The sequence below is a fragment of the Fukomys damarensis genome, unplaced genomic scaffold (assembly GCF_012274545.1).
Source record: "Fukomys damarensis isolate Sample0158 unplaced genomic scaffold, DMR_v1.0_HiC HiC_scaffold_38, whole genome shotgun sequence".
NCBI classification, from domain to species: Eukaryota; Metazoa; Chordata; class Mammalia; order Rodentia; family Bathyergidae; genus Fukomys; species Fukomys damarensis.
In genome coordinates this window covers 31,397,236-31,409,666 of record NW_022900950.1, presented here as the reverse complement: position 1 = coordinate 31,409,666, position 12,431 = coordinate 31,397,236, and the positions used below count along the sequence as shown (strand labels likewise).

The 12,431-nt window shown below is 44.0% G+C and overlaps 1 protein-coding gene across 1 annotated transcript in view; it reads right to left on the bottom strand.

Annotated features, from left to right (window-relative positions):
- Window positions 1-6,292, bottom strand: part of Gsx1 (GS homeobox 1) — an 8,547-nt gene extending 2,255 nt beyond the window's left edge. The window contains exons 1-3 of the mRNA XM_010623951.2: window positions 6,077-6,292; window positions 2,244-2,417; window positions 1,718-1,813 (exon numbers count right to left, since the gene is read on the bottom strand). Coding sequence (XP_010622253.1) covers window positions 1,718-1,813; window positions 2,244-2,417; window positions 6,077-6,292 — 486 coding nt within the window. The remainder of the gene's footprint in view (window positions 1-1,717; window positions 1,814-2,243; window positions 2,418-6,076) is intronic.
- Window positions 6,293-12,431: the final 6,139 nt, after the last annotated feature.

The window sequence follows — 12,431 nt, the reverse complement described above, 5'->3', positions numbered from 1 at the left end:
GGCCAGCGCTAGTGGTGCTGAAAGGCGCTGGCGGCGGCGCTTAAATAGGACTATTGCCATGTGATGGGCTACGCCAGGAGCGCCCGGGGCCTCTCAATAGGGTTTTTGTGCCTTTTCTCTTGGCATTCACTCTGCACGCTTCCTCATTATTTCACTTGTTAACTAAATGAACTGCATAATGTACTCTATTCTTGTCAACCCCACCCACGCCGTAACAGGCGCCCTCGGCCCCTCCTCTCCCTTTTGCGGGTTTATTTTCTCATTCTCCCGCGATTTAATATTCTTTTCTTTCTCTTTATTCCTTACTCCCCTTTGGCTTTGCATTGGTGATCGGCCCATTTATCTTATTGATTTTGCACCCCGCCGCCGCCTCTCATCCACAGATCTTCAAGGGCGCACCCCCCCAGTCCTGGCCCCCGCCTTTTCTTTAACCCCCCCTTCCAGTCGGTTCTCCCGGCTCAACTCTCTCCCGCGAGCGTCCCTCCAGCCGGCCTCGGATTTCCACCTGTGGAATCCCTTCTTCTCTCCCCGAGTTGGAAGCAGGAGCACCGGGGTTCTTGCGGGGAGTAGGCGCCTTCGAAGCGGGAGAATAAGGGCTCAATATTTCTCCGCGGGCGCAAGCCCCACCTTTGCAGTCTGTTTCTCAAACGGTTTTAACTTTACTGCTGCCTCCACGCCCAGCCTTTGTTCGGCAGACCCTGGCCAACCAGTCATTTTCTTCGAGCAACAGCGCCGTGGAGGTTTCAAAAGAGAGAGAAAGTAAAGAAAGAAGAGGAATGTAGTCGTTGAGAGTCACCACAGAGCCAAGGGATGGGGAAATGAGAGCCTAGACCGTGCACACTGAGATCTCACATCCCATCACCAGTGGCGAGCGTGGGCCAGCTCTACCCGCGCGGATCTTGCGGGCATCTTCTCCACGCGCGCGCACCCACAGGTGGCTTGGAAACCATTGCCTTCCCACAGTTGGGAGCGGAGCCAGAGCACTTATCTGCCTTCGCCCACCCTGACTGGGCTCCCCTTTGCCCAGGACCCCACTCCTTCCTCCCGTCGCTTCACTCGCTTCTTTCTGGTCACACAAAGGTTAAACAACTTCAAACGCTCTGAGCTTTGTACCCAGCCTCAGCTTTTAAAATCTTCCTTGGGCTCAAAGCTGTTTCCTCTAGGAGCTTTTTCTATACAATGGGAAATTAGCATAAATATTTCGAATGTACAGCCCGGTGACTTTTCGCCGGAGACATTTACTTTCGATTTTATTGGAACCAAATCGCTGTAGTCACTTGCGCTGAGCCCTGAAAGGAATTGTGAGAAATGAGGAGGAAGCTTTCGAAGGGGGTGGGGATAAGAGCGCAGGAAAAAGGCTGCCCAAATCCTAAGCGTGTGCATGGGGTTTTAAGCGCTCATGGTATCTTTGTATTAACAACAGAAACAAATTACAACTGTTTAGAAAGCAAAGAGAGTTTGTTGTAAAGAAGGTGAGGGAGATCCTGCTTCCATTAAAGGGCAATGGAGGGAAGCAAGCTAGCAGGAGGAAGGGTTCAAGGTTTCCTTGACTGCTTGGCAAGGGGTACCTCCCTCGCCTAGGCCTCGGCCCCACTGCTCCTCAGAACCAGCCAGAACACGTCCACACAGCTCATTGCTCTCTGGGAAATTTGGGCTGGGCTGGGTCTCGGAGAGCGAGGCAAGAGCGGAGACCAGGGTCTGGAGAGGGATTCCCTACTAGGCTGAAGCAGGTCGGCAGGAGTGCAGGGCTCGAGGAGACAGCGTTGTACCCACGCAGGTCGCTCGAGAGCAGCAGCGCGGAGCCCGAGCGCTCCTGGGGAAGAAGGGGTTAAGAGCCCCGGACTGCGAGCAAGGCCAAAGCTACTGGGAAAGAATATCGGAAGGGGGAAAAAACTGGTTATTTTCCCCCTCTCCCTCCAGCCTCTGGACCTTATTGAATGTCATTGAAGAAAGTTTTGAATGCCAGATAAAGAGAGGCGAATTAAAGTGTGTGACAGCGGAGGATAAGCAAACACAAAGAGAACTCTGTCACACTTTGGGGCAAAATCCGTGGGCTTTTTACCAAGTCTCTTCGCTATGATTGAATTAAGTAATAGGAAAACATTTTCTTTCAGTTTAGAGCCCCTAGACAAAAACTTCAAAGCGAATAACACTTTTTAATGTGCGACCCCACAATGGATCGGGTTTTGTGCTGAAATGTTTAAATGGTTTGTTGTGCAACTCGGCGCGGGAGAGACACAGGCCTGAGCAAAACAGCAACCCTGAGTGTTTTCCGGCTGCCCGCGATGAAGGCGCGCTTGATCCGTCCTCGCTGAGCTCGGCGGGGCGGGCTGTGGCCGGGAAGGGGTCTCCCCGCTCAGCGGCGTCACGGAGCGGCCCGGCGTACCCAGAAGCGTGGTCTTCTCGAGAAGGAAATCCTGCGCGACCACAGAAAAGGATCCTTAGCCTCCAGTGGCTCCGCAGGCCCAGGGCCCGAGGCAGGTGCTGAGGCCCGGGTGGGCGGCGGGGAGCTGGGGCCGCCCTCCGCCTGGTTTCCGGGGGCCACTCCCCGCGTTTTCTGGGTCGGCCACGCTGCTTTTCAGTTCAAATCGTCTCCCAGGGCTCGCTTCAGTCGGGTTTGAACTTTACTCCCCAGCAAACGCTCACCAGGGCGGGGCGAGGTGGGAGGAGGCAGTGGGATTAGTTTGACAGCCCGGAGAGAGGGCCCCCAGGCAGCTCCCCGGCCTGCCGGCAGGCTCTATCCGCCCCCCAGCTGGTTTTCAAGTGTCCATCAGGGATAGTTCAACATAGAATACTTTATGTTGTCCCAGGCTTTTCTTCTCCTTTCATACTGCGTTCTTCTGCTATTGGTAGTGAGAACACACCATTCTTCTCCTAGAATTGGGTCTAAGAGACTTGGAGCAAAAATTGCCCAGATTCGGGTGGCGTCGCAGTGATGAGATCTAATTCCCTGACTTCCTTGGCATCTTTCTTCAAATGCCACTTTCCCTTCCTTCTCAAAGAGGCCAATGGCTGTATTTAGAAACCCCCTCCCCCACAACATGCCCTGTCTGCCTGGTTCCTCGTTTTATAAGGACCTTTTAAATTTAAGTGCTCATTTATTTTTCTATTTCTCTCCCCACCTCTGAAATACATATTCTATGAAACCCAGGGTTTGTGTTTATCTTGAATATTGTTTTGTGCCAAATTAGAAAAGTTCCTGGCACATAAGGTGGGCACTAAGAGCTGACTCAGGAGCCGCATAGCTAGGATTTCTTCCTGATGTGTCTGCTTAGTATACCCCAGATACTGAGGAGCTGGCATCCAGGAACTGGCCAGATGAGACCCTGAACGTCAAGGGAGATCTAAATTTCTCCAAGTCTCTCCTCATCTCTAGTGCCCAGAACATCAGAGGTGCTCCATGTTTGTTGACTGGATAGCAAATAGGTAAGCCATAATCTGTGAGTCCCCAGCCATGGGAAGTGCTCATGAAGACAAGATAGTCCCATTCAAGGCCATTGTAGAGTCCTGCCCTGCAGAATTTGGATGAACCCATTGGTAGTTCAAGGCTAGGCATTGTCATTAAGGAGCCTTTCATGATGAATAAGAGGAGTTGGGAAAGGGAAGAGATGTGGCATATGTACTAAGATCATCAGCAACTATTTCTGCTTTTTTCTATCCTAAAAGAAATAGAGTGGAAACTCTCATTGCACAGCACAGAACTGCTTCTTTGACCAGAGACAGACCATAGAAGAACAAACAGCCTATGAGCACATTTACTGAATTATTGAACGAACGAAGGTAGGGAAAGAGGTAAGGAGGAAGATTGTATTAGTTCACATGATAGATGATGAGTACCTGAATTGTGAAGACAACAGGAATAGAAAAAAAAAAAGAAAGAAATACCGAGAGAACTCAAAAAATGGGTAGGACCAATCAGGGATGTCTATGTGTACAAGCACAGGTGTGCAAGCCTTAGAGGGCAAGGCATGAAAGATAGAGGGAACAAACACACTCATGACCACCTGATGGCTTGTTTGAAAAGATGGGTGGTTGGTGATATCAGAGGCAGAGACCGAACTTAGGGGTAAGACTACTTTTGCTTTTGTTGTACAAAATGTGGTTTTATTTGAGTTCATCACATTGTAATCTTTAACCTTCCAACATTCGATATCCTAGAGGTAAATGATAATAGGAGTCTAGAGTTGAGTAGAGAGATTGGAGATGGAAAGAGTAGCTCATCTGTGTGCAAAAATGATAGTATTAGTCTAAAGTTGGGTGGAATGATTATTAAAAGGGAGCGCAGAGAAAAACCAGAGGATTGTAGATGTATCCCTGGGAAATACCCATATTTAAGGAGACAAGTAGAAGGGGAGACTCCCTGCAAGATGAATAGGTCAACCAGATATAGAAAGAGAAATGACCAAGGTGGGATAAAATGGAAAGTGAAGAGATGTGCCAGAGCAGTGCACCCAGGTAGGCCTACCAGGCTTAGCAAATAAAACACAGGCTACATGATGGCTCCGAGAGATGTGGCTCAGTGGTAGAGCACTTGCTTAGCAGGAGAGAAGCCCTGGGTTCAATCCCTAATACCACAATATGCATAAATAAATAAACCTAGTGAAGTTAAATTTTCTAATGATCAATGGAAATTTTTAGTATGACTATGTCCAAATATAGTGTGAATGTTTAGAACATGCTTATACTCAAAATGATTTCTTGTTTACCTGAAACTCAAAGTTACTTGGTGCCCTGTGTTTTTTTTATCTAGTTGCTTTATTGCCAGATCACTGTGAAATGGCCCATACTCCAGAGTTTATCAGTATATGACCTCTCTAGACATGAAGAGACTGAGGCTTGGGGGAGAGAGTGACTTGTCTAAGACCAAATAGCTTGTGAGTGACTGATTTAGTGTAGGTTTTATGAATGAAGGCAAGGCCCTTTCTCCAGTACACATGTGTCATGTGATGATGGCATTTGATTGGGGTTAAGTCTCAGCACTGGAAATAGAGAGCAAAGGAACCCTAGTAAAATGGTTATTGTGGGCTGTTCTGAGAACTGCAAGCCCCTTAGCAAGCAGCATCGCTTTAGTGGGGGGTCCCATATTTGGTCCCTGGCCAAAAGGAGGAGAAGGAGTAGAGTTTATCTTAGATTACATGATTATTATTTGCAAATGAAGGTATGGGGAGGCTGGAAAAGAGATTCCATTTAAAAATATTTCCTTCTAGTTTAAAAAAATAATTTAAGAAAAAAATTAAAATTGTAGTAAATATACAACATAACACTCACCATCTTAATCATTTATAAGCACACACAGTAAAGTTGTGCTAAGTATATTCACATTGCTGTGCAATAGATCTTCAGAATTTATTTATCTTGCAAAATTGGGTAAGTGTACTCAACCTGTTGTAAAGTTGGGATGGCATGTTATCTCTCTTGAAAAGATGAGAGGTAATGCATGTGTAAGTGAATGCTCCAGGTTTTCAAGTAAATGGGTACAGGTAAAGATAGTATTAGTAGCTCAGAGTTTCTAAGCATGCAGGACCTTTAGCCTACTTGTAAAATATTTTTATTTCCTATATGGTTTTCTGGGAGTCCTTCAGTGTTGCCTAGGAGAAACCACTAGCTGGTCTGTTGTGCAGCACTCATTTGATACTCTTGCACTCTGAGCCCGTGTGCTCAGCCTGGGGTTGATCTGTAGCATCTGTTTACATCTTGTTTTGTGCATCACTATTTATTCCTCATGCACTGTAACATCCTGAGCATACTGTCCAAGATGCAGTACACCCTCTGTACTTGCAAGCTGGGACTGACTTCATTTCTAGTGACAGAATGCAGAAATGTTGCAGAGGCCTCCTCTGAGCTTGGGCTTTCCAACTGGAGATGCCCAACCCAAGCATTTTCCTTTTCCCTCCTGCCTTGACCTCACCTGAAGTAAAGACCACTTCTGAATTCTCCTATCAGGGACATTTGAGAATGAGAATGGAACACCCTACTGTGGATTTCAGTATGAAAAGTTTAGAGATTTCAAGAAGAAGGAAGCATGGTAGGGTTGAAACAGACAGAGGGGTCTCACAGAGATGAGGGAACATCTCACCTGGAAGTCTAGCATCCCTGTCCGCTTCATCTGGGTGACACTGCCTGAAGCCAGGAGGTGGGGCTTATTATAAGGAAGCTTGATTTTGAGACTTTCCAAATGTTCCCCATCTTCTCTTTTTTCTCTCTTCGCAGAAGCCTGCAGCTCAGGGATCAGCCAGGTGGCAGCATACAGCAATAAACTCACAGACACCATCTGCAGACATCCTTTGGCCATTCAGTTCTCTCTAGCAAAAATTTCCCCCACTCTATCATATCAAACCCAGCCACATCCTCTCCCCAGACTCTCATGCTCTGAATACTTTTAGTGCAAAGTCACCTAAGGTGGCAGCTGAACACTTAAGGCTGAAATGCTGTGATATGTCATTCAGAATTGATTAGAGTGGATAGGTTTAAAAGTCCTGGGAGGGCTGGGAAATTGCTCAGTAGTAGAACCCTTGCCCAGCATATGTGAGGATCTGGGATGGATCCTTAGCACTATAGTGCAATAAAAAATAAAATAAAATAAAGGTCTGGGAGATTCTGTTTTCACAATCCCTCTCCTTACCCCTGCCCTCAATGCACATGGCCAAGCTCTCAATCTGTTGAGCACACACTGGGAACTGCCTGTAAATTCTCTCAAATTTACTTTTCTATCTTTCAGCCCTTAGAGTAAATCTGCTAATCCTACCAGGAATTTCACTCCTCATTATTGTGCTCTGGTACTGACACCATATGTGATGACAGTGGACTTCTATGGAGCAAACACTGCCTCCCTCATCCCCAGCTCCAACCTAAGACATCACTGATGGGGAAGTTTGTAAGATTATCCGTTTTAGCTTTCCAGATCCATTTCCTGATTTTTGATTCTGTGTTGGATGTAAAGACTTGCTCTATACTTGGTGTTCATAGGTCTGAGTTCTGGTGTAAGTAACTGCAGCAAGCTGGTTTCTGATTGGAGGACTGTCTGTGGATTTCTTTATTACTACTAGCACTTCAGGGAGACAGTGGCAGACACTGGTGCCTCACCTGTCAATATTTCTTTTGGTTGCAATTGGAGAGAATAATTTTGAAAATATTTTAAAACCAAGTTGATTAGATCACTAAGCCAAAATCGTCCTAAACTATATTTGACCAACAAAATACAGATTTTAGATTCCTAACCAGTAGCTCATTCTATTGTTAAATATGTTTTATTCTGCCTTATTACAAAGTCTGAAGAAAGGAGCTTTTTTGAGTTTCTCAATTATTTGTTGAGAAAGATTTATAAAGTGGTATTCATCCCAGCATTTGGGAGGCTGAAGCCTTCTCTTATGCTTGATCTGAGTCTTGCCGTCAAGGGAGTCTCAGACATGGAAGTTTCACTTTCCACCCTTTGTAGTACAGAAGACATCATCCAAGTTCTCTTGCTGTCTTATCAGGATGGATAGCAATGGCTATCACTTGTAGAGCTTCCACATTATCTGAGAACTGTGATGGATAGGTAATATATATTTTGTGAATGCAGACACCTGTAAGGTAAATACTATTTAACTTATTTCAGAGAAGCATACACAGAGATTTAGTGAATGCCCAGGGCCATGGATCCCATAGATTTCTGAGCCATATTCAAACTTGGGTCTGCCTGGCTTGATAGCCTGGCTTGCAGAGCAGCACAGCCAGGGCAGTCTGTGCAATCAGGGGGAAACTTCATTTCCACAGGGATTCAGAGCAGGGCTGTCACTGTCCTGGGGCAAGGAGGAGCCTCTCAGAAGGGAAGCTTGACTGGGTTCTTCAGGAAGTGTGGGGTTTTAGTTATGGGGTACAACTGTCTGAATGAGGTTGGAAAGAGAGAGAAGCTGTAAAACATAGGGTGAGTCCAGGTAAGAAGTCTGTATTAGGGATATAAGTGAGATTCTGTGGGGATAGAGGGATATGACATAGCATAAAGGGTGCTGAGTTTCAGAATTAGACTTGGTTCTACAAATAGTGGAGAGAAAACCAGATTATTATTATATATCCCTTGTTCTTTTCTTTTTCCCTTACACTTATTTTTCAACCCAGAAAATTCCTGGGGAAAAGAGCAGCTCATTGCTTTTCCAGCCAGGGAATTCAGGGAGGGGACATGGCCACTGTTCAGCCACTCACAGCCTGTCTCTGAAGGCCAGGGAGGCAGCCTCGCCCCCAAATTCTCCAGCACAGGACCAGCAGAAGAAAGGCGTTAGCATAAAATGGAGAGAGAGCATCGAATATACCTCACATTAGCAGACAATATTGCCTTGATTGCAGACAACACACATGAATTGAATTGATAAAGGAATCTTCCCATCAAAGCCAGAAATGAGTGGAAATTAACTTTAACAAAGTAAGCAACTGGAGAGACAGGCAGAAGAAACCCACCGCATACTTTGTGCCTGTCAGAGATGCACAGGAGCAAAGTGTTCAGGCCCATCAGTGAGTGCAAGGTGATTAATAAACACTTACGGGGACATTCATCTGACAGGCAAGTGACAAAGCCCACAATGATGGGGAGAAGGGGCATTTCTTCTTGATAGATGTATCTGAAATGCTCATTTACTCCTTTTTGATGGATTTAAATGTCCAGGTATTCTTTCTCCATAGAAATTGATTTGGAAATGGTGCTAGGTTAAAATTAAGGGCTTGGGACTTAACTACGTCGATGTGGGAGAAAATGTTCTCATCCCAGTCATCAATGCATAGATTGAAATGTGCTGGAGATTAACAGAAGCTTGGGGGGGGGGCTGGTACTTGTTCCTTTTAGAGTATAAAGTGAGAGAAAGACTGGTATAAAATCATTTTGCCTGAAATTCTGTAAATAGCATTAGTGGCTGAATACTATACAAACCTTTTTCTCTCCAGTCTGAAACAGTTTTAAAATTATCTATTGGAAAGCAGTTCTCAAAGAACAGACTTAAATTTGAAATGACATTTGCACTGCCAGAATTTTCCAATAGGGGAAGCATAATTGTACCCACAGAAGATGAGTTGATGTGGTTCCCAGGGGCAGGGAAGCTCATTATTTCAGTTTGTCCATCTCTTCTACTTTCCAAATAGCAAGGTAAGATGTGTTTTGCTGGTGGAAGTACCCAGAATGGGACCACTGTTCCTTTCTCTTTGCCTGTGAAACTCAGCCCCAAGCTGACTCCACTTGAAATTTTCCTGGCCTACGGCCCCTAGGAAAGGTTTGTTACAGTCTAAACAAGAGGGAATGGTGCCAGTCCTCTGGATGTTGAATGCTCCTAAGGGGTATAGGTGGGAGCCTTGTGGGTGTCGTGGCGTGATGCTACATAATGTTTCCCCAAGTCCGAATGTCCTGGAACCCTGTAAAGACGCCCAATGTGCTGAGACCCTCACCCAGCCCTTGCATGGGGCTCCAGTAATGTGAAGGTGCCATGAAAATTTAAAAAGCATGATTTGCAATTTCTAAAATCATCAAAATAATCATCATGGAAAAATGTGAGAAATACATTGGAATGTCATGAATTCCTTTACATGGCGGCTTACTATTGTTCTTATTTTGGTATTCCTGTAGAGGTAAGTGACCCAAAAGATATTCAGTGTGGTTACATAAAGATCCCTAGACTGCTAAATCATGGGGAGATTTTCCAGTCCCATGGCCAGGTGTGGCTATTAAGAATGACAAGGTCCAGGGTATTGGGGCTCCAGGAATGGCAGCCCTCTGTGAGCCTGTGAACCTGCCAATTCTCTGGCATCATACCCAAGGACCACAATATGGTACTCAGTTCTTGCAAAGATGAGATGAGGAAGAACTGGAATGTCCACAAGACAGGACAAAGGATTCTAGAAGCTGTCCATAGGGAAGCGGGAGGGGATAAGGCCCAGAAATCACCATGGGCCCTACGGGTGCCATTGCTTGTGGTGACCATCTATCACACAGAGCAGAATCTTTCTAATTATTTTTCCCATGAATCTGGGATTCTAGATTTGCAAGCATGATTTTATCATTTTAGTAGAAAGTTTCTACCATATGCAGAGGTAGAGTTTATACCCCTTTATACTTATTACTCAGCTTCAACACTTATTGGTCCATGGCCAGTTTTGTCTCCTGTATTTCTGCCATTTACCTATCATCCACAAGACTACGTGAAGAGTATGTGTGTGTACCACTCCTCAGGGTGAATATGATCACTATGTTCTACAAATGTGGACTAAGAAATATTTTTAAAAAGATTATAGGAAGAGATATTCTTAATGTGAATTTTTATTTACTTTTAATAATGTTTTCAAATAAAATAAATCTTCTTATTAAAAATAATACCTTGGTTTGTATTATTCCAATCCTTTTTCCCTATATAAATTATTATTATTATTATTTTTTTTGGTACTGGGGATCGAACTCAGGTCCTTGTGCTTGTGAGGCAGGCACTGGAACCACTGAGCTAAATCCCTGGCCCCAAATTAATTTTTGTATGTGAAAATGGACAGTCTATTTATTGGGATTTGATTTTCCCCTTTTAAAATACTACTTTTCTTCATTAACATATAATTAGGCTAAACAACAATTTAATTACCCAAAGTTAGTTTTGTTGTATAGAAACACCACCATTTAACATATTGCCTGTTACTGGACATTTAGATATGTTTTCAATTATTTAATATTGTAAAAAATGAAACACTAGCTGGGTGTAGTGCACTCCTGTAACCCCAGCACTCAGGAGGCAGAGGCAGGAGGATCGCTGTGAGTTTGAGGCCAGCCTGGGTACATAGTGAGTTCAAAGCCAGACTGACCTAAATAGTAAGTAAGACCTTGTCTCAAAAAAGAAAAGAAAAGAAAAACTTCAAAAACATTCTTTCAGCAATGTTTTATCCACATGGTTATTAATTTTGTTAGAATAATTCCTAGAACTGAAATTGCCATGTTAAAGCAGACACATATTTCTTATTTATTTATTTATTTATTTTAGATACATATTTCAAAAGCTGTCAATATACACTGCTACAACATTTATTCCAATTTATATCCCTACCATTAGGGGTTGAGGATTTCAGATTTCCTATTTTACCTTTTTTGTTTTCTTTTTTTGATACTGGGGATTGAACTCAGGTCCTTGCACTTGCAAGGCAGGCCACCAAACCACTTAGCTAAATCCCCGGCCCTATTCTTGTTCTCTATTTTACCTTTTTTTTTGGATTTCCTAAGTCTACAACAGTATTGATTATTACAGCTTTGTCCTATTTTTGATGAAATAAAAATAATAAATGATATTACTTTCAGCCAGTAAGTTTACTGACATTTATATAGTCAAATAATTGACTGTGGTTCTGAAAGGAACAGTTATAATTTAACATGGACAGAAACATTCACTAAGTATACACCACACAGATGAGAATGTCTACTTGAAATTTGGTGGCAGTAGTGAAGTCATGGAAAGATTTGTGAAGCAGTACATGGCCTTAATGACCCATGCATTTCTGTTTTATGTGACTCTGCTGCTCATTCAACAAAGAGTGAAAGTTAGTTCCTCACTGGTTAGTTGCATCTGGCTGGTTTTGTGACTCACTTTGGCCAGGGGAATATGACAGGCAGAGTGCTGTGCTGATCTGAAGTCCTCTGTGCTATCATAGTCTCTCAGAAACCTTCCTCCACCAGGAGACCATGCACAGGCAGCCTGTGCAAGGCTGAGAGATGATGTAGAGCAGAAATGACCCCAGCTGAGGCTTGCCTGGACTGGCAGCTCCCAGAGGACCCATCTCCCATACATGCAGATGATCAACAAGCCCAGCAGATACCAGCCAAGCCTGGTCCACATCAGCAGAACTGCCCAGTCAACCCATGGATCAATGACAATTTATAAATGCTCCTTGATTTAAGCCACCAAAATGTTTTATTCAGCATTAAAACAAATGCAAAGTCCTTCAAGGTAAGTTCTGAAAAATAGGTAGAATTCAGAAGGATCTGTATCTGTTGAGTTGTTATATGAATGTTGAGTGTGATGTATGTCGAGTTTAGACATATACTTAGTACCTGCCTCTGGATGGCTGATTGACTATGATGAAAATTGATTGGCCTTTGAGACTTCCAAGAGCACTTTGGTGGTCATCTCCCACCCCCTACATCTAGCTTCTCCAAAACAAAGTGAATGGCTTTATGTAAATCATTCTGTCTAATATAAATGGCATATTGGTGTAGGACACTGTTCCTGGATCAAAATCTCTGTGGAGCTCAGTGATTTCCTCTGTTCTTGGGGGTCATTATCTCTGAACCCTGAGATGACTGTTAAGTTTATACATGTCAGGATGAGTCTCAAGATTCTCTAAGACATGAGAAATCTGGCATTGGGTACTTTATGTACAGCAATTATAGCTGATGCCATGTTTGGCATTTCCAGGGACTCAAACACCATAAATAATCTCTT